This window comes from Pristiophorus japonicus, chromosome 4, assembly GCF_044704955.1.
Source record: "Pristiophorus japonicus isolate sPriJap1 chromosome 4, sPriJap1.hap1, whole genome shotgun sequence".
Taxonomy (NCBI): Eukaryota; Metazoa; Chordata; class Chondrichthyes; family Pristiophoridae; genus Pristiophorus; species Pristiophorus japonicus.
The window spans coordinates 192,767,142-192,788,280 of NC_091980.1; the positions used below are offsets into that span (position 1 = coordinate 192,767,142).

The window sequence follows — 21,139 nt, forward strand, 5'->3', positions numbered from 1 at the left end:
CATCAGCGGCAGGTCAGGGCCATAAAAGGAGCTGGGTGCGGCCCAGGGAGCAGCGTGGAGGCCCCAACCTGCGAGAAACCATCAAGCAGCAGGTCAGGGCCATAAAAGGAGCGGCGAGCGGTGGCCTCGGAGCAGCGTGGCAGCATGCCACTACAGGGAACAGCGCGAGCTGGTGCAGGAGGGCAACGGCAGCGAAGAGTGACGTCAGCAAGGTTTAGGTCAGTGATTGGAGCGTGGGCAGATGCAACAGGAGCGGCAAGATCGGGGCGAAGGAGCTGTGAGAGACTGGAGGGATGTGATCGGGGCCCAGGGGCAGCACGGGCCAGCCCACGCTGCGATATGTGTGCAGATCTGTACAGCAGAGCAGGTTTCCAGTTGTCTTGGGTAATCCTTGCCACTGGACCAAGACCTAGCTCTGTCAAACCTGTATGGTGGCTGGTATGGAATGGTCACCACATGTTTTTTTTTTAAATCCACAAACAGGCATCTTCCACCCTTCAGGATGTAGTTCAGGTTCTTCATTCGAAACACCTGTGAACTCATCCTTCTTTTGGCGTGAAAGCAAGTCATCCTCGTTTCGAGGGATTGCCTATGATGAATGATGTATCTTGTTGCTTTAGCAGACTGATTTCTATTTTTGTGACCGTAGTCATACTCGATCAGTCCAGTCTGTTAACTTTTTAAATGGTTGAACTGATAGAAAACTGATTATTTGTGCTTTGTGCGTGTGTGTTGAAATGCTTTACTTCCAATTTGGAAGGTGCGAGTGGGGCGGGGGGGTGGAGAAAACGTTCAGGATGACAGATTGTTGTGTTGTTACAACTAGTTATTCGAGTATGAGGGTTGAAAGGCCTCTTTTAATGAAAAATGGGAGAATGGGTTGTCGTTGTCTTCGTAGTCAATGGTTACTAGTAAAGTGTAAAGTTTCAAAGCTGTGTGTGTTTCCATGATTTTGTTTGAGTTATAAAAAGTAGAAATGATGGATTAGACTTCAATGTAATCCAGTAGCCAGTTTGTTAGAATTGTAAATATAATTTCTGTGGTAAATGTGCTTACAGCAAGCTGATAAACAGAAGGGTCCTGGTGTCAAACTTTGTGGACCAGACTGTGGGCTATCCATGCAGTCTTCTATTTGGAAGAAAATGACTGCTGCATGAATATCCACGGGGGAGATTTGTAGAATGTGCTGTGTCTTAAAGGCCCACGGCGTGGTCATACTCTGGTTCATGCTGATGTTTTGTCACTTGATGTATTCTCAAACCCTGGGAGAAGGTGCTGTGTGGAGACAAGAGCTTTCTCCTTGAAAAGACAAAAATAGTAGGAACTGTCATGGAAGCAGGTTGTGGATCTCTGCCTCTCAACTCTGAATGCATTGTGATGAGGAGCAGAGAATACTTTGTAATTTAAAAAATGAAAAAGGATATTTTGATAAATGTATAACTGCCTGTTTCTTCAGGTACACGTGAAAGCCCATTTTGATTATGACCCCTCAGATGACCCTTATATTCCCTGTCGTGAGCTGGGGCTATCTTTCCAAAAAGGTGACATACTTCATGTAATAAGCCAAGAAGACCCCAACTGGTGGCAAGCTTACAGAGATGGAGATGAAGACAATCAACCATTAGCTGGGCTTGTTCCAGGTAGGACATTAGTATACCGTTACTCACCTATGTTTTTTGTTGTAATGTACTTCTTTGTAGCTCGGTTGTGAAGAGGGAACCTTGCCATTAATAACTGCTTTAAAAATAATCTCTACAAAATTATTAAGTTTCTTGTTTCTGCATTCTTCCCCCACCCATATTTTTGTTTAAATGGTGGTTTGTGAAAACGTAATTGAAAGGTGGCTTTTATACTTGAAGCAAACTGAGTGCAACATCCCAAGTTGCTTCTGATTTTGATTTACACTGGCTCTTCCAAACCCCATCTAACTTCAAATCGGTTTGCAACCTGTTCATATTGTGTCATGGCACATGCACAATAATGCAATGATTGTAATGCTTAAAATAAACATTATTTTGTTTAATAGTACGTCGCGAAAAAAAAAATTCTGCTGATCAACCCATGAAGAGAGCATGTGTACATGACTGTTTGTAAAGCTCACCAACAATGAAGAGCATTTCTTACAGTATTCTCTGGAGAGAAATCAAACTGGAAAACTAATCAGAAACCCATCTTACCTACCTTGCTGGAAAAGTTCAGTCCACTGAGTACTTCTGAATCTGAACTGCAGAACACCACATTAACATTGCAGCCTGGGATCTGCAGTTCAGGGTTTCATTTTGAGCAGCTTTCGTGCAGTCCAGTCTGAAATTGCTTGCGCCACTTCTCGTTTACACACCAACCACTTTGCCATGACATTAAAGGTTGTTGTATAAATGCACCCTTTGAGTTATTGAACCCTGACAATAGATCCTGATTTTGACATCCTTGTTAGAAATAACTGACGATGTATGTCTTAAAGTATCTTTGTGGCATGGGTTGAACCCCACAAATGAATTTTTCTCGTAACTTGCTATAAAAAAAATTTATTTTTTATTATTACACTCATGTATCTTATTCTTTGTAGTAACCTTTTTCCTTTGCATATAAACAGGGAAAAGCTTCCAGCAACAAAGAGAAGCCATGAAACAAACCATTGAGGAAGACAAGGAACCAGAGAAATCAGGTTAGGAAAAATATAAATTCAAAGGCTTGTAAATTAAGACTTAAAAATGTGAACAATTAAATACAAATTGGGACTATTATAGAATCATCATAAAAATAATTTTTGCAGTGCATTATTGCCTTTAAATTAAGTCTATCAATGAGTGTAATTAAGATGTGACTGAAGTAATTCCAAGCTGTAGATGGTTGGACTTTCATAGTGAAGATGTAAATTTGGACTCCAGCCATGACTTGTGCTTGAAAGTGGCGGCTATGTACAATGTGTGTACCTTTACTGGTTACCGGCTCAGCCGCCGGATGGCATCCACATCCTCGGGTGCAGGAAGAGGCTATACTAGGACTCAACCAATCCTGCAAAGTGTACACCATAGCCCAGGTGATGTGCTATTGATATCCATGGAACAATCTGTGGTGCAGAACAACTCTTCTTCATGACTGAATGAAAATATTTGTCCAAATCTCCCATCTGCATTCAAAACAGAATGTTTCATAGTTAGAAGAATTTTTGTGTTGTAGCTTGAAGTTTATCATGGTACCATTTCCATAATCCACAGCAATACCAGAAACAGGATAACGGTCTTCTTGCAACTGTTCGATAATTGATTTGTATCTTTCTTGGTATTTAGGAGTTGAATACTCTCAACGCAACTCTTAATTATTTAGCCATTGATTAATTGGCCAGATTTGATCTGTAGAATATTCAGTTTTGATAAATTAATCTAACTTCGGAATATTTACCTTCTATATGGTTGGCAGAATGTTGCAGTGTAATATTTTATGTATCTATGAAACTGAACTGTTCTTGTCGTAATTAGAAATGATTGTCACTCCTTGTTGTCTTGTGCATCTGGACTACTTCGGGGTAGATACCAATGAGGCATTCAGAACATTTTCCAAGTCCCAAAAACAAAGCTTGACTGGCTGGTTAAAATCATCTTAAATACAGAGCCATAGCTGCCTTGAAGTGGGTGTTGCGTTATGTAGTTAAATGTACTTGCATTCATAAACATCAGTAGCGCCATTTAAGCATCAAGTTCCAAGGTGGCAGTCTGTATCAATGAGTCATATTGCAATGATAGGCATTTTGTTTCACTAGATTTTGAGAAATATTACCTTAATTGGTATCTGGTATATCACAATACAGCATGTTGTAATACAGGTTGAGCGTCCGAAATCCAGAGTTCCAAAATTCGGAATGTTCCAGAATCCGGACACCGGGCCAATCCGTGGCGGGGTCATCCGGAAAATGTTCCGACCTCGCCCCGGCCCTCAGCGGCCTGATCTCGCTCTGGCCCTCGGTGGCCCGACTTTGCCCGCCCCGGCCCTCGGTGGCCCGACCGTGCCTTGGCTTCTCCCCCCTCCCCCTTACCTCAGCGGGCTGACCTCTCCCCCTTACCTCGGCTGCCCGACCCCATCTCGGCCCAGGCAAAATCCGGAAATACCCGGAATCCAGAACGGCCTTGGTCCCGAGGTTTCTGGATTTCAGACACTCAACCTGTATCCTAATTATTGTACAACACTTGGTATCCCAATTTAGTTATAAAATATTGTTAAATTATTGGTCTGAAATGTAACTGAGTTATAAAGGTAAAAACTCAACCCTTAACCATATGATGAAGACTTCTTAACCCATTCTTTGTTGATATTTGAACTTAACAAAAATGTAATCTGTACAGCAAGGGAATCCTTCGCTTGTGTCTGTAAAATTACTGTAGTCATAGCAACAACAGCAAAAGCCACTGGAAGTCATGGGGCACAAAATTCAGTACCGTTGGAAAGCTGGTGCTCTTCCTACCTTTTTTGGCCATTAGCGCTGAAATTTTTGAGTGGCTGGGGCCACCCCATATTCAGTTCCAAAAGTGAAAAATTGGGTTCCAATGCTAATGAACCCTTCCAAAGTGGATTTTTCAGCAGTGTGGCTGTCTTAATTTAAGCGTCATCACCACTGAGAAATTCAGCATGCAGGTAAGGATTTCTAATCGCCTTCTAAAGGCCAGGGCCCTGAAGGGGGAAGGAGTTTGGAAGGATGGCTGGAGTAAGAGGTGCAAGGAGAGCCAACAGGTTCACTGATATGGAGCTGGAGACACTGATGGACGGTGTGGAGGACCATAGAAGAATACTGTTTCCTGACGTGGGGAGACCTGGCAGACAGGCACTACATAATGCATGGAGGGAGATTCCAGGGGAGGTGTCAGGCACTTCCATGTATGTGAGGACACACCCTCCCATGAGGGTGCTGGCCAGTCTGCACCCGGCCCTTCCAGGGCGGCGATGGGTTGACTCCTCCAAGCTCTGGGACAACGGGGATCCTCCTGCGCTTCCTCCTGTGCCGCCTCCTCTTCCTCCTTCTCCTCAGGTGGTACTGCTGGCTTGACCTCCAGCAGTTGTCCCCTCATGATGGCCAGGTTATGCAGCATGCAGCAGACCACGACGATTGTGGAGACCCGTCGAGAGTACTGCAAGGTGCCACCAGAGCGGTCCAGGCACCGGAACCTCTGCTTAAGGATGCCTATGCACTGCTCGATGATGCACCTGGTGGCACAATGAGCATTCTCTTGCGCTATCCGGGGGTTCTGCAGTGGAGTGAGCAGCCAAGTGGACAGGGGATATCCCTTGTTCCCAAGCAGCCAACCGCAATCCTGATTCGGGCCGGTGAAGACGGCCGGCACACTGGTCTGGCGCAGAATGAACGAATCATGGCTGCTGTCTCCCTTGCCCGCTGCCTGTCTGCACGGTGCTGACGCCGCCTTCTGCGGCTGCCCTGCTTCTGACCAGGTATACCAGGTGTCGCCCTCCCAACGCTTCTCCCATCCTCAGGGTGAACCCTGCCAAGCAGGTCTCTGCAGTCCACAGGCCTCCACTAGTCAGACTGAAAGTTGTACAAAGGTGCAGGGGTATGTGCAAACCTCTGAGCAGCACTCAACAGGTTTAATGAAGCCAAAACAATTAATAAAACTTTTTCAAAAGATAAATACTGCGGATGCATGCTGAAAATGAAATAAAAACATTAATAAGTAATAAAACTTTTTACCTACCAAAGGGCCCCAATGGTGTCGCATTCAAGCACCACATTGAAAACCTCGCGGGGGCACTACCGGGAAAAGTTCTATCTTTTCCTCGGTGAATTTCACTCTGCTAGTCCCTTTCCAGCAGCCCACACGCTGCAGAGTTCACCACTGGAAACCCTCCTTTACTGCGCGGGAAGTGAACACCGCTGAAATCCTCCCCGGACTGAATATAGCTCGGGAAGGGAAAAGTACCCGACCGCAGTGGCCGATTGATTTTTTTGGTTGACCGCCCAAACTCGACGATAGCCATCCCTTCGGGGATGGTGAATTTCGGCTCCATGGTATCCTGCTTGTAGTGTCATGATTTTCCAGGCTGTCAAGCAAGGGATCCCCAAAGAATCAAAAACAATATTATCAGTACCCATAAGACACAGATTGGTAATTGAGAAAAGAACCAGAGGTGAGAGAAGGAGTTTTTTTTTTAATGCAGTGAGTTGTTATGATCTGGAATGCACTGCCTGAAAGGGTGGTAGAAGCAGATTCGGCAATAACTTTCAAAAGGGAATTGGATAAATACTTGAAGGGGAAACACTTGTTGGACTATGAGGAAAGGGAAGTGGGACTAATTGGGCAGCTCTTTCAATGAGCTGGGTCAGGCACTTGTTAAGAACACAATGATAGTGATCTGGTTCCAACTTTACCCCCTCTTAACTGCGACTGTCGTATTTCACCTGTTTGAAAGTTAGCCTTGAAATGTACTTCAAGTTTACACACTTGGTGTAAAATAACACTGGCCCTAACATTTTTCTACTTTAGGTAAACTTTGGTGTGCTAAGAAAAATAAAAAGAAGCGGAAGAAGGTGTTATACAACGCAAATCGAAATGATGGTATGTATTAATAAGATGTCCAGTTTTTTGGGGGGCCCAAATTTGGCCAGGAGTTGCTCTATTTCTTTTTGAGCAACTTGACTTTTCTGGAGTATCTTAAAAATCCCCATTCTGCACATTTAATCTGCACCAGTGTAAGCGAGTTAGTTGGGATTTTTTTTTAGTTTAGTTTTTTTTCCAAAAGTGGGTGTTACCAGCCACCTATGCCTTTTTTGGCCATTTAACCCAATTTGGATAGCTAATAGTTACTCCAAACTAACTTAGGCCAACGTATGTGGCCACTTGTGGCCCACACAGAAAACCCTTGTGGAGAGTTAAGAAATAGCGCAGCTAACTACATTCTGAAGCACCAAGCACTAAACAAAGCACAAAAATAAGCAATCAATGACAAATAAAAAATACAAGGAAGCTGAGAGGACCTGCAAGACTTACAAAGCACAAAAAGTAATGAGCAATTAATTAACAAATTAAAAATAGAAGGAACCCTGCATCTAAAGCACCAAGACCAAAGTAATAAGCAATCAATCAATCAATAACAAATTTAAAAAAAAATAGAAGTCCGACCAAAATACGGCCCGGGAAGGCAGCGGGCCACCGATGAGGGAGCCCATTCGGCCAGGGATAGGGGCGCCGCGTTTCGACCCCTCCCACACAGCCTGCAGCACACTCTTACAGATTCTGGGGCGAGGTGCTACTGCGCATGCGTGCTCACTCTAGCGCGCATGTGCTGAGGTCCCGGCACTGTTTTCAGCGCCTGGACCTGGCTCCGCCCTGAATCCAGTGGCCACGCTACGCCACCATCGAGGCGAGGCTGGGGTGCATCCAAACTCGGCCCAAAGATTTTTGGAGCACTTCGAGACGGACAAAAGTGGCGCAACTCTAGTGAGTGCGCCAGAAATCTGTACTGGCCAAATTCTATCCCAATGTAAGGATCTTGATTTAGTGAACAACAACCACCATGTGGTGTAATGTTTGCTAAATATTTAATTATTTTATGACCTGAAGCTGGATAATTTTGCATCTGAAACATATGCTCCAGATCTGCCAACCTTCAGTTCACACGATATTCAGCCTGCTCAATATGCCAGTTTTTGCTGATAAAAATCGGTGGCGATCTTTCACCTCCCCTTCAGTACTGCTGCTACCTATTACAACTGCTAATAGACCAGATCAGGTCCCCTTTTCGTCAACTCAACTCTTCCCACAAATAACAACAACATGTATTTATATAGCGCCTTTAACGTAGCAAAAAGTCCCAAGGTGCTTCACAGGAGTGTTATGAAACAAAATTTGACACCGAACCACATAAGGAGAAATTGGGGCAGATGACTAAAAGATTAGTTGAAGAGATAGCTTTTAAGGAGCGTCTTAAAGGAGGTAAGCAAAGTGGAGAGTTTTAGGGAGGGAATTCCAAAACTTAAGACATAGGCAGCTGAAGGCACTGCCACCAATGGGTGAGCAATTAAAATCAGAGATGCTCAAGATGCCAATGATTATGATTTTGGCTCTCTACTGTAGACAGGAATTCTCACCTACAGAATGCCAAGGCCAGAACCACTCCCATTAGTGCTAGGGGAGTAAGGGCTCAGTATGGTTCGTTAGCAGCTGGATTCGGGTAGGAGAGGGAAAAGGCCAATAGGGAAGAATAATGGGTGACAAAGGGGAAATGGAAGGGAGCAAAGCATAGCAATGAACTTAAGAAGGAAACGAGTTAGAAGCGGTGGTAGGGAAACATAGAAAATAGGTGCAGGAGTAGGCCATTCGGCCCTTCGAGCCTGCACCACCATTCAATAAGATCACTGCTGATCATCACCTCAGTACCCCTTTCCTGCTTTCTCTCCATACCCCTTGATCCCTTTAGTCGTAAGGGCCATATCTAACTCCCTCTTGAATATATCCAACGAACTGGCATCAACAACTCTCTGTGGCAGAGAATTCCATAGGTTAACAACTCTCTTGAGTGAAGAAGTTTCTCCTCATCTCGGTCCTAAATGGCTTACCCCTTATCCTTAGACTGTGTCCCCTGGTTCTGGACTTCCCCAACATCGGGAACATTCTTCCTGCATCTAACCTGTCCAGTCCCGTCAGCATTTTATATGTTTCTATGAGATCCCCTCTCATTCTTCTAAACCCCAGTGAATACAGGCCCAGTCAATCCAGTCTCTCCTCATATGTCAGTCCTGCCATCCTGGGAATCAGTCTGGTGAACCTTCGCTGCACTCCCTCAATAGCAAGAATGTCCTTCCTCAGATTAGGAGACCAAAACTGAACACAATATTCCAGGTGAGGCCTCAACCAAGGCCCTATACAACTGCAGTAAGACCTCCCTGCTCCATACTCAAATCCCCTAGCTATGAATGCCAACGTGCAATTTGCCTTCTTCACCACCTGCTGTACCTGCATGCCAACTTTCAACGACTGATGTACCATGACACCCAGGTCTCGTTGCACCTCCCCTTTTCCTAATCTGCCGCCATTCAGATAATAGTCTGTCTTTGTGTTTTTGCCACCAAAGTGGATAACCTCACATTTATCCACATTATACTGCATCTGCCATGCATTTGCCCACTCACCTAACCTGTCCAAGTCATCTTGCAGCCTCTTAGCATCCTCCTCGCAGCTCACACCGCCACCCAACTTAGTGTCATCTGCAGAAAGAAAGAGAGTGTCGGCATTAACCAGAATGCATTAGGTTTAATGTAAATGTTCCAGGGAGCATGCCCCTGAACCACCTCTTCTCCTTCAGGCTTTCTTGTACTTCATTCTCCCCTTCCTGCACAAGTGAAAGAATGCTATGTGTACATATAGTTTATGTTACAAAACCCATGTAACTACTTGTTTTCATTTGCCATATGTTTATAGTTAAGGCAGTTCTTAATATACCAGTTTTTTGGAGACTCAACTTTTTTGAAGCTGTGATCAGCTTTTGCTAGTTTCCTAGGTTGGTCTGTATGCAAATGATTTGCCATGCAGAATTGCCAGTAATTTATAAGTGTGGTACAATGAAATGGTTAGCTTGAATTCTGTCCATTGCCTCCGAGTTGTAAATTTGGAAAAAGTCCCAAATGATGAAAGGTGTTTGGACTAATCTCGGTAGAATTCTAATTGGTATCCACAGGAGAAAACTGCTCCTAATTTGACTCGTGTTAACACTCTGATCAAAGTCTGTGGTAAATATTTCACTATCCATCATTTGGCCTTAATCAGCACAGTCAATTACTGTTGAGATTAAGCTTAATTCGTTGGGATAGGTGTGGGAAGAAAAAACAGATACTTAAATTGGATACTGCTCTCATCTCGAATTGATCTTTGCACTGTTGCCAGTTGATGCAAGAAGCGGATGTAGAAAGGCATTCTTTTGAAATGATTACAATGGAGAACTGTGTAAGATGCAGTTGCTTTCTGAGTAATGCAGCAAAACTTACACAGTATAAGATTATAAATTTATAGGCCTGGTTATGTAGCAATTATTAGAATACATATATCCTGGTAGTAACGGAATGGATCGGAGAGAGTCCATATTTAAAGTCAGATTTTAACTGCTCAACCATTGGTAGTCGTGCCTTCAGCTGCCAAAGCCTTAAGCTCTGGAATTCTCTCCCTAAACCTCTCTGCCTCTCTACTCTCTTTCCTCCTTTAAGACGCTCGTCAAAACCTACCCTTTTGACTAAGCTTTTGGTCATCTGCCCTAATCTCTCCTTGTGGCTCAGTGTCAAATTTTGTTTTTTAATGCACCTGTGAAGCACCTTGGGAGGTTTTACTATGTTAAAGGTGCTATATAAATGTAAGTTGTTGTAAATTTATCACTAAAACTACATAGAAGCTTTTTTTTAATTTGCAAGATTACAGATTGCCATTTTTAGTCATGTCTCTGAAACTCATCAAGGAATGATTGGTTTAGTATAGGTGCAAATAACACATCTGATTAACTTGTGTGAGTGACTTTTATTTATAATTCCCCCATTAGATTATGACAATGATGAGATCTTGACGTATGAAGAAATGTCACTATATCACCAACCTGCAAGCAGGAAGCGGCCAATTGTTTTGATTGGTCCACCAAACTGTGGTCAGGATGAACTGCGGCAGAAACTGATGGAAAGAGAGGCTGATCGTTTTGCTCCGGCAGTACCTCGTAAGTTATCTGAACTATCTTGTTTTAGCTGTGTTGTATGGTACATTTTCTACATAACTCATATCCTTACATTTGTAGATACAACACGTTCCATGAGAGATAATGAAGTGAATGGGCGTGATTACCTCTTTGTGTCACGGCAATATTTTGAAGCAGACAAGGCAACCAACAAATTCATCGAACAGGGCGAATATGAAAAGAATCTCTATGGCACCAGTATCGATTCGGTTCGACAGGTGATCAACTCTGGGAAGATATGCCTGTTAAATTTACATACCCAGGTAAGCAGCCAAAAGAACAAGTTACTTCAGTCTAATAAGAAATTTGTGTTAATTGGAATGTTTTCATTAAAATCATTTTTTGGGGGTGTTTTTAAACCAAAAGAAAATCAGGGCAAAAATTGTGCTGGAAAATGCATGGTAAATTCAGTGAAAGTCAGTTTTTATTTTGAGTGGGGATGCTGATGGTGTCCGAATCAGGCCTTATAGTGGTAGCCCAAGTGGGGGTTAATAACAGGGAAAAATAGTATTGGGACCTTAAAAGGGACATACAGAAAGGTTGCCTCAAAACCCAAAGTAGTGTTCTCTGACATACTTCCAGTATTCTCTGGTACACTTCCAGTGCTAAGGAAGGGAGAGGAATTAAATAATTAAGGAGGTAAGTGAATACTTGCCAGCCTAATGGCAAAACAGCAGTGTTACCTTCATAAGTAATTGGGGTTATGGCCAGATTAAAAATAACTCTTACAGTAGAGACTGCACTTTAATTGTGCCAACAATTGAAAATCATTTAAACTAGGTTGGTGCGGGGAGGACAAGGAGATAACCATATTCCAGATTAAATGTGATCGTCAAAAGTTGGATATGGACATAGTAACCTGGAGAAATGCAAATCTACAGGATCTTAGGAAAAAGCTGAAACTAAGAAACATGAAAGATTTTTTTTTAAAGAAAGACTTGCATTTATATAGCACCATTCACGACTACAGAACGTCACAAAGTACTTTAAAAAAAAAATGAAGTAATGTAGGCGGCAGCCAATTTGCGCACAAGCAAGGTCCCGCAAATAGCAGTGTGATAATGACTAGGTAATCTGTTTTTAGTGATGTTCGTTGAGGGATTAAATATTGGCCAGGACATTGGGGAGAACTCCCCTGCTCTTCTCCGAATCATGCTCTTGCCATGGAATCTTTCAGATCCACCTGAGGGTGCAGATAGTGCCAAAGTTTAACGTCTCATCCAAAAGATGACACCTCCAACAGTGTAACACTCACTCAGTATGGCACTAAAGTGTCAGCCTAGATTTTGTGCTCAAGTCTCTGAACTGGGATTTGAACTTGCAACCTTCTGACTCCGAGGTGAGAGTCACTGAGCTACAGTTGACGCCCCTAATCTGCCTAAAGTATATGAACACGAGAAGCATTAGAAATAAGATGCCAGAACCGGAGGCTGTTGTGGCAGTAGGGAACTTCAATGTGAGAATATCAGAAACATAGTTAAACCTAGAAGATGGAAATGAATGTAGCACTCAGTGATGTACAGTGCTTATAAAGGATAGAAAAGGAGCCATATATGTCAGCGACAACTGGGACATAAATTAAATTGCTACAGTTGGAATGAGTCAGGCACAGAAAGCTACACTGGTTCGAAATGTCTAATGCAAATAAATCTAAGCTAACACTCCGAGTATGTTATAGATCGCCAGGTCAATACATAGACAATTTGCTTTATGAAGAGATACGATGTGTGAGACCAGGAAAGTTGTTTTAATGCGAGACTTCAGTCAACCCAATATAAATTGGAAAAGCCAAAGTGATTAAGAGTCAGAGGTGACAAATGCAATGCATGACTGAAGGTTGAAGGGAAGCCCCAGGGGGCGGTGCTTATCTTGACCTGGCAGTTGTAAATGATCCAGATAGCATCAAAAAAACAGAAGTTGTAGCACTCCTGAGGGACAGTGGTCACAGAATGATCTGGAACATAGTAATACCAGTGACTAGAAGACAGTTATAAATTTAAAAAGGCTAATTTCAAAGAGATGAGTGAAGAATTGAGACAAATGGATTGGAGAAAGATGTTTGTCAATATTTCTGTAGAAGCCAAATGGAACATCTTTAAAAGAATAATGCTAGACATGCAGGACAAGAACACATCTAAGATCAACAAGCACAACCCTAAATTAATTAACAAAGTGAAATGAAGAGGCAACATGACCTTTACAAATCATGAAGGAGAAAGGGTTCACTGGGACGAAGATAGGATTCTGCAGAAACAAGTTTATAAAGGTGATCAGAGTGGCTGAGAGAGACCAAGAAAAAATTATAGCTGCTGAGGCAAAATGTAACAGTAAAAAAAAATCTTCCAGTACGACAAAAGCAAGTGGACTTATAGAAGAGGTGAGATTAAAATATTCAAATGAGCTTGAAACTGATGATGAGCACAAGTTAGTAAATATTCTCAAAATATTCACAAGGGAAGATGTGAACAGCAATCTCTTTGCCGAAGAGGAGCAAAAAGGCAAAATTAAAGATTTTGATACAAATGAGATTGATGTCCAGGACAAGCTGAAAGGACCTAAAACAAATAAATGATCAGAGTTGCACAGTAATTATCCAGAGCGTTGAGAGAGACTGGCGAGGTGATTGGTGAAGCACTGACAATCATTGGAGAATTAGTGGACACTGGAGGAGGTACCAGTAGTTTGAAAACATAAAATGCTCATATTCAAAATGGGGCTGGGGGAGCAAAACAGATAGAGACAACTACAGACCCAGAAGTCTTTCTTAAATTCTATGTAAAATAATGGAATGGATATCGAGAGCAAACTTGAGGAAGAGCCTCGGTGATGGTTGATCCTTCGTGCTAATGGTCTGAGTTATAAGGAAAGACTGGAGACACTTGTGCTTTGTAGCCTTGAAAAGAAGTGTCTTGAGAGGTGACCTTAGAGATGTGCAAGATAGCACATGGTATGAAAAAGTTTAATTCTGAATACAACTTTAAATTAAACAGTGGGAGTAGGACAAGGGGGCACAGGTTCAAACTTGAGAAAGGTAACAAGACTAATATCAGGAGGTTTTTCATATCGACAATATTTGGAATGGACTTCCTAGGAGAGGGGTGGCGACAAGAAGCCTGGAATCATTTAAACAATAATTAGATGCAGCAATAGTGGGAGTACAGGCTGTTCTGGCTGGATGTATTGGGCTGAATAGCCGCCTTCATCTCTAAGTGTCTTGTGATCACTGGACCTCAAAGAAATGAGCAGGAAACTAACAAGGACAGTTAAGCTACATGACAACCCATAATTATTCTAAATGTGTTTGTTTTGTCCTACATTATGTTTCCTGCAAAGTTCCTCTAAAATAATACATTCTGTACAAAAATAATTGCTACTAACAGTAAGTGCTGAGCATGAAAATAGTTTGCACATCTGGTACTTCGATACTTACAGAATGTAGAAACCTTTTATATGTTTTTACAGAAATGTTTCATATGGATGAATTCAATGCAGAAACCATTTGAACACAAATATCCATACTTTTATGTTTAATTTTGCTTTAATGTGTTTAATAATGCTTTAATCTGTAAAATGTGTCTGTTTTGTTAATGAGGCATCTTTTAGGACATTGAAGTCTTGAGTCATTAAATAATGATTTAATTGCTTTTTCAAAAATAAAAAAATCACCAATAAAAATGTTTTTCGAAGAAGCCTATAAAAACTGCAGTTTAGTTTATTATTTTTCTGGTCATAAAGTTTGCAACAAAACTGGATGACCGTAATGGAAAAGAATGACAGGGGTGACAGTAGATTACTAATTCTCATAACCGTAGATGTTACAAAGAACACAAAGTAGAGTGACATAATTCAAGGTTGAAACACATGAGTTTGATCAACATTTGTTCATAACCCACTAAAACAGCGTTCCAAACCAGGCCCTGCACATCATAGACAGCCCATGAAGACTCAGTGGCTCGCTCTCTTGCGATCCTTTCCTGAAACAATGCACTGGGTAGTTTAAACAGCAACACCAAATTCAAGCAGTTAGTTTGTAACTTAGCTTATGGTGGTTTGCCTATGTGTATTCCTCTAATTTGGTGTTTTGCATTGTAGGTTTCTAGATGTGACCCACTGGGCTACATGGTATATAACTAAGTGGCCCACATTGATAAAATATTCGAGAGCCTTACAAGTCTGTATCACTGAAGTATGTTGCAGCTTTATATTCCGCAGACAGCCATCTGTTGTTCACTATCTAAATTTATAATCCGTGGGAGAAATCTGATTGCAATTATTAACATAAACCCTCAAGCTTAGACCAATTAATTTGAGCTCCTCTGCTGCTGTTATTGTTCCTGTATTTAAAAATAAAATAATGCATAAGTACAGCACTTGTGATATACTGCAGTGTTCTGTTTGGAACTCGAGAGCACTTCTACAGTTAGTTCTCTTCAATACAAGATTGCACAGCTTAGTGCCTCATTTACATTTATTGCGTCTCAGTGAAATGAAAAATCTCTGAAAAATACATTTTCCCTTGACAACCAAGGAATAAATCATTATGAAATGGCATTAACTGTTTTGTCCTAAAGAAATATCATCGATCAATGGCTGTTCAGAATTTTTACATATTTTTTTCCTCATTGCTATATTTTTTATTCCCTAGTCATTGAGAATTCTGCGCAATTCAGATTTAAAACCTTACATAATCTTCATTGCACCACCTTCCCAGGAGAGACTGCGTGCAATGCTGACCAAAGAGGGGAAAAATCCTAAGGTAATATTTTTGTACCTTTTTGTGTTTTCGAGAAATCACTGCAGGCATAAAACCAAGTTTAAACAGGGCATGGTGCACACTTAGTTATAGAATGTAGTTTCAAGGTCGACAAGTTTAATTCAAGAATTGCGAACAACATTACTTTTTCTCTCTCCTGTTCCTTGTATTAAGTGTTAATTTTCTTGGACTTTTCTATTAACACCTGATACAATATTGCGGACCTTAAAAGTTGTTTTTCATTGCTTTGACCTTTTATCATTCGTTAAGTACTTTTGTCCCAGTTACCATTTCACTGCTTTTGTTTGTTCCCTTCTTGCCTCATCTCTCAGGTGGATATGAGTGTCTATAATCCATACTTTCAGGATGTGTTTCAAAACATTCCCATGATATACAAGTTGCTAATATAATAGTGAATTGTCTGAAAAAACAAATTAAGTTTGCAATAGGTATTGCTTGTCACCTTCTTACGATCGGTATTTCTCATTTAATGTGCACTACTGAGATTATAGATCAGACCTTTGGTCTTCCATTTACTACGATGCTTGTTCAGCTATTGAACTGCTAAACTTTCACCTCCACCTTTGCCCTTGTCCCCGGTAAAATCTTGACTAGGTGTCGCTCTTGGCTCGGGTAGTGTTCACGCCTCTGACTCATCATAAGTTCAACCCTACTCCAGGTACATAAACTAGGCTGATATTCAGTGTCGTACTGAAGGGGTGCTGCATTGTCAGAGGTGCTGTCTTTTGGATGAGACATTAAACAGAGTCCTCTGCCCCCTCAGGTGGATGTAAAAGATCCTATAGTACTATTCAAAGAGGAGTAGGGACTTCTCCCCGGTGTCCCGGCCAACATTTATCCGTCAACCAGCAGAACTGAAACAGATAATCTGGTTATTTATCTCATTTCTGTATATGGAACCTTGCTGTATGCAAATTGGCTGCTGCATTTCCTACATTACACTTCAAAAGTACTTCATTGGCCATGAAGTGCTATTGAACAGCCTGAGGCTGTGAATGGCACTATATAAATGAGAGTTCTTTTTTTTTCTATATATTTCTGCCATCTTATTCATTCCCCTGATATGGCCCTCATCTTTGATGCCAGGAGTTCAGACTTGAGCGAATCTGATGCACAACTGATGTAGCCATCCATCAGCAGAACTGGCTGTACCACATCAAGCATGACCAGGCCTAAAATTTCTCTGCCAAAAGCACCTGCTTTTCTCCACTACCAGCCATCCCCTTAAACCCCTCTCCCCTACTTCCACCACCCTCACCTTCAACAACAATGTGAGGTGCTTGTGGACTACTTTGTCATTGAATGAGATCATCCATTCAGCTTTCCTTTGCTCACCCACCCAGGCCCTAAACTCGTATTTTTCTTTTGTTTTATCCTCTCTGTCGTCGAGCCCTTTCAGAGTTCATCTTGTCCATGAGACCCATGTTCTGCTCCCTTGACCCATTTGCACGAAACTGTTGACCATCCAACCTCCTTTCCTGAACCCATGCTAGCTGACATTGTAAATGGTTCACTCTCCTCGGGTACTGCTGTCACCAATCCCCCGCATCAAAAACCCACTCTTAGACCCTTTGTCCTTGCAAAAGACTGCCCCATCTCCAACCTTCCTTTCCTCTTCAAAGTCCTTGAACATGTTGCTGCCTCCCAATTCTGTGCACATCTTTCCTGAAATTCTATGTTTGAATCTCTTCAATCCGGTTTCCACCCTTTCCACAGCACTGAAACGGTCCAAATACAAGTAACAAATGGCATCCTGTGATACCAATTGACGGTGGCCATGGTGCATTTTTCCTCATAGTCCACCCTGCAGCCTTTGCTGTGATCGACCACACCATCCTCCTGCAATGCAGAGCCTCGATTGTTCAGCTGAGTGAGACTGCCCTGCTTTGGTTCCACTCTTGCATATCCAATCATAGTCAGAGCATCTCCAACAAAAGGCTTCACTTCCTATGCCCCGGACGTTGCATTTGGTGTCCCCAATGGTTCTATCCTTGATCCCCTCATCTACATGTTGCTCCCTTGGCAATGACATCTGAAGACATGGGGTCAGCTTCCGCATATATGCTGATGATACCCTACTCTACCTCTCCACTGTCGTGCTACCTCTCCACCAGCTCTGTATTGTCAAAAGGCTTATCTGAAACCTAATCTTAAATGAGCCTCAATTCCCTGTTGTCTTTGGACCCCGTCACTAACTCCCTATCTTTGCCACCGATACCGTCCCCCTCCCTGGCAACTGCCTGAGATTGAACCAGGCTGTGCTCAACCTTGGCTTCCTATTTGCCTCTGCTTCAGCCCATCTTCTGCTGAAACTCTCTTCCATGCCTTACTCAGCTACAGACTATTTCAATGTTCTCCTGGCTGGCCTCCCATCCTCCACGTCTATAAACTTCAGCTCATCTAAAACTCTGCTGCCCATATCTTATCGCACTCTAAGTTCCTCTCGCCCATCACTCCTATCCGTGCTGACCTACATTGTCTTCTGGTCTCCCAAAGCCTCTGACTGAAAATTCTCATCCTCTTTAAATCCCTCCTGGTATTGCCGCTTCCTATCTCTAACCTCCTCCACGCCTACTACTCCCTGAGAACTCTGCATTCCTCCAACTGTGACGTCTTGTGCACTCCGGTCTCTTCACCCCATCATTGATGGCCATGCCTTCAGCCATCGAGGCCCCATGCTCCACATTTCCACTCTCAACCCTTCTACTCTGCACCTCCTTCTCCTCCTCAAAATCCACCTCTATCACCAGACTATTGGTCACCCCTCCTAATATTTTCTTCTCTGGCTCAGCATCCACTTTTCTGTGATTACACGTCTATGAAGCATTTTCAAATGTTTTTTATGTTAAAGATGTTTTTAAATGCAAGCTCTTGTCCAGATGAATAAAACCACTTCATAGTTTTAACAGCTTTTTACTCTTTTTTAAAAAAAAAACAGATGTGTAATATCTTGGGCTTCGGATGTGTGTTAGAAAGTGAGATAACAGTTTGCCGGATTTCCTTTCCCTGTAAGCACTTGTGTGTATTTGCTGTTGGCCATGTTTAGAAATTCAGACTGAGTGTATGATTGGAAGTTGTAGTTTATCTGTATTCAATCCTCCTGCATGTGCAGTGAAACCTCTTAACATCTACATTCCAATTACCCACCTTCTGATTATCTGCCAGAGGTTTTGTGGGACCAAACATTGCATGAGCTGTTGTCTCATTGCAAACTCCACTTAAAGTAATTTCCTTTTGTCTGACGTAAGCCAACCTTATAGCCCAAGATAGAATTAAATTCACTTTATTCGTATTGTACTTCATTGCTGTGCCTAGAGTAGTGCTGTACCGTACATGCAAGTCCAAAATTTGTGGGCTGTCGATTATCACTGGGGAGCAAGTGGAGGTCCTCTATTTTAGTGGATGATAGAGGTTCCAATGTTTCGCTAAAATCTTCCATTGTTTAGATGCTGAGATGGACCATTGGAATTTGAGTCAAATGTTTGCATATCACTTCCAAATGCAAGTTAATTAACCCTGTTTCTGTTGAGAAAGCTTTAATCAACTTCATGTTGGAGCTTGAGACATGCTGTGCATGCTGATCTTGCAATTATTTAGGTAGTGAGAATACAGGGTATTATCAAGTCTTTCATGCTGCCATTTTTATTATTTTATTATATATTGAGAATACTTTAGGATGATAGAACAACTTCTTCTTGTATCAGCTGCATTTTTAATATGCTTTATTATTTTTAATTCCAGTCCTTTGGGTATCTCTTGTTCTTGAGATGGGTTTGTAATCCATGATTCCCTAAATAGGCATACGTGTTCTCAGCTATCCTGTCAGAGGAACATGCAGAACAGAGACTTGGCACTTTGCCTGATAGAAGGACAATTAATGCACCAGTCATAATAGGTCACTTTCACATACCTTGCAGACAGCGCCACAAGATTTCTTGAAATGGGTTTCCTGCATGCCCATCCTTTTTGGAAGTGGATACCAAGCTAATAGTAACTAAAATATGGAGATATATAAAAAATATTATGCCTGTACACAGTTCATGTTGACTTTTAACATTTTAAATTTTGTATAGCCATATTTATAATGGAAACTGCCCATGTAATTCTGTCATGCTCCAATACACCCTCCAGCTAGTAGTGGTGCTAGAAGAATTTAAACTGGGAACAGAATGACTTGTCTCCTTCCCTCTAGTCTCGCTTCACCTGAAGGCTGCACTTGGTCTTGATTCCTTATGTGGAGTACCATGAGAGATCCAGTGCACTATGCAGTTATACAATTTTTATTTTTAGCACTAGAATGCTGAATCTAGGAGAGGAAAAACGGATCCCTATATTAATGGCCCTAGTTCCGGTCTCCCCTGCAAGTGGAAACATCTTCTCTACGTCTACCCTATCAAACCCTTTCATAATCTTAAAGGCCTCTTATCAGTCTTCTCCTTATTAGAGTTAAAGGCCCCCAACCTATTCCATCTTTCCTTATAGATATAACCTCTCAGTTCTGGTATCATTCTAGTAAATATTTTTTGCACCTGCTCCACTACCTCTATAATATGGAGACCAAAACTGTTCACAGTACTCCAAATGTGATCAAACCAAAGTTCTATACAAGTTTAACATAACTTCTCTGCTTTTCAGTTGTATCCCTCTAGAAATTAACCTCACTGCTTTGTTTGCTTTTTTTAATCACCTTATCGACCTATGTCGCTACTTTTAGTGATTTGTGTATCTGTACCTCCAGATTCCTCTGCTCCTCTACCCCATTTTATTTTCCAAGGCATACATGGTCTCCTTCTTATTTCTACCAAAATGTACCATCTCACACCTAACTATATTGAAATTCATAAGAACATAAGAAATAGGAGCAGGAGTAGGCCATTTGGCCCCTTGAGCCTGCTCCACCATTTAATAAGATCATGGCTGATCTGATCATGGACTTGGCTCCACTTCCCTGTCTGCATCCCATAAACCTTCATTCCCTTATCGCTCAAAAATCTGTCTATCTCCACCTTAAATATATTCAATGATCCAGCCTCCATGGCTCTCTGGGGCAGAAAATTCCACAGATTTGCAACCCTCAGAAGAAATTTCTCCTCAACACAGTTTTAAGTGGGCGGCCCCTTATTCTGAGATTATGCCCCCTAGTCTTAGTTTCCTCTGAGTGGAAATATCCTCTCTGCATCCACCTTGTCGAGCCCCCTCACTATCTTGTATGTTTCGATAAGATATCTCATTCTTCTGAACTCCAATGTGTATAGGCCCAACCTACTCAACCTATCTTAATAAGTCAACCCGCTCATCTCTGGAATCAACCTAGTGAACCTTCTCAACAGCCTCCAATGCAAGTATATCCATCCTTGAATATGGAGATCAAAACTGCACGCAGTACTCCAGGTCTGGTCTCACCAGTACTCTGTACAGTTGTAGCAGGACTTCTCTGCTTTTATACTCCATCCCCCTTGCAATAAAGGCCAACATTCCATTTGCCTTCCTGATTACTTGCTGTTCCTGCATACTAATTTTTTGTGGGAACTCAGCGGGCCGGCCGGCTGGCTGGTGCGGGAGCCAACTCGGTCGGGGATAGGGTGCGGCGAGATCGGGCGTCCCTTCGGATAGGGGCTGCGAGCATCGGGTCCTCCTCACAGCCCTCGGGAC

At 42.2% G+C, this 21,139-nt stretch overlaps 1 protein-coding gene across 2 annotated transcripts in view; it reads left to right on the forward strand.

Annotated features, from left to right (window-relative positions):
• pals1a (protein associated with LIN7 1, MAGUK p55 family member a) overlaps positions 1 to 21,139 on the forward strand; it is a 164,387-nt gene that overhangs the window by 126,496 nt on the left and 16,752 nt on the right. For both annotated transcript variants that reach the window (XM_070878966.1, XM_070878965.1), the window contains 6 exons: positions 1,457 to 1,640; positions 2,594 to 2,665; positions 6,489 to 6,560; positions 10,528 to 10,695; positions 10,774 to 10,976; positions 15,359 to 15,469. In XM_070878966.1, coding sequence (XP_070735067.1) covers positions 1,457 to 1,640; positions 2,594 to 2,665; positions 6,489 to 6,560; positions 10,528 to 10,695; positions 10,774 to 10,976; positions 15,359 to 15,469 — 810 coding nt within the window. The remainder of the gene's footprint in view (positions 1 to 1,456; positions 1,641 to 2,593; positions 2,666 to 6,488; positions 6,561 to 10,527; positions 10,696 to 10,773; positions 10,977 to 15,358; positions 15,470 to 21,139) is intronic.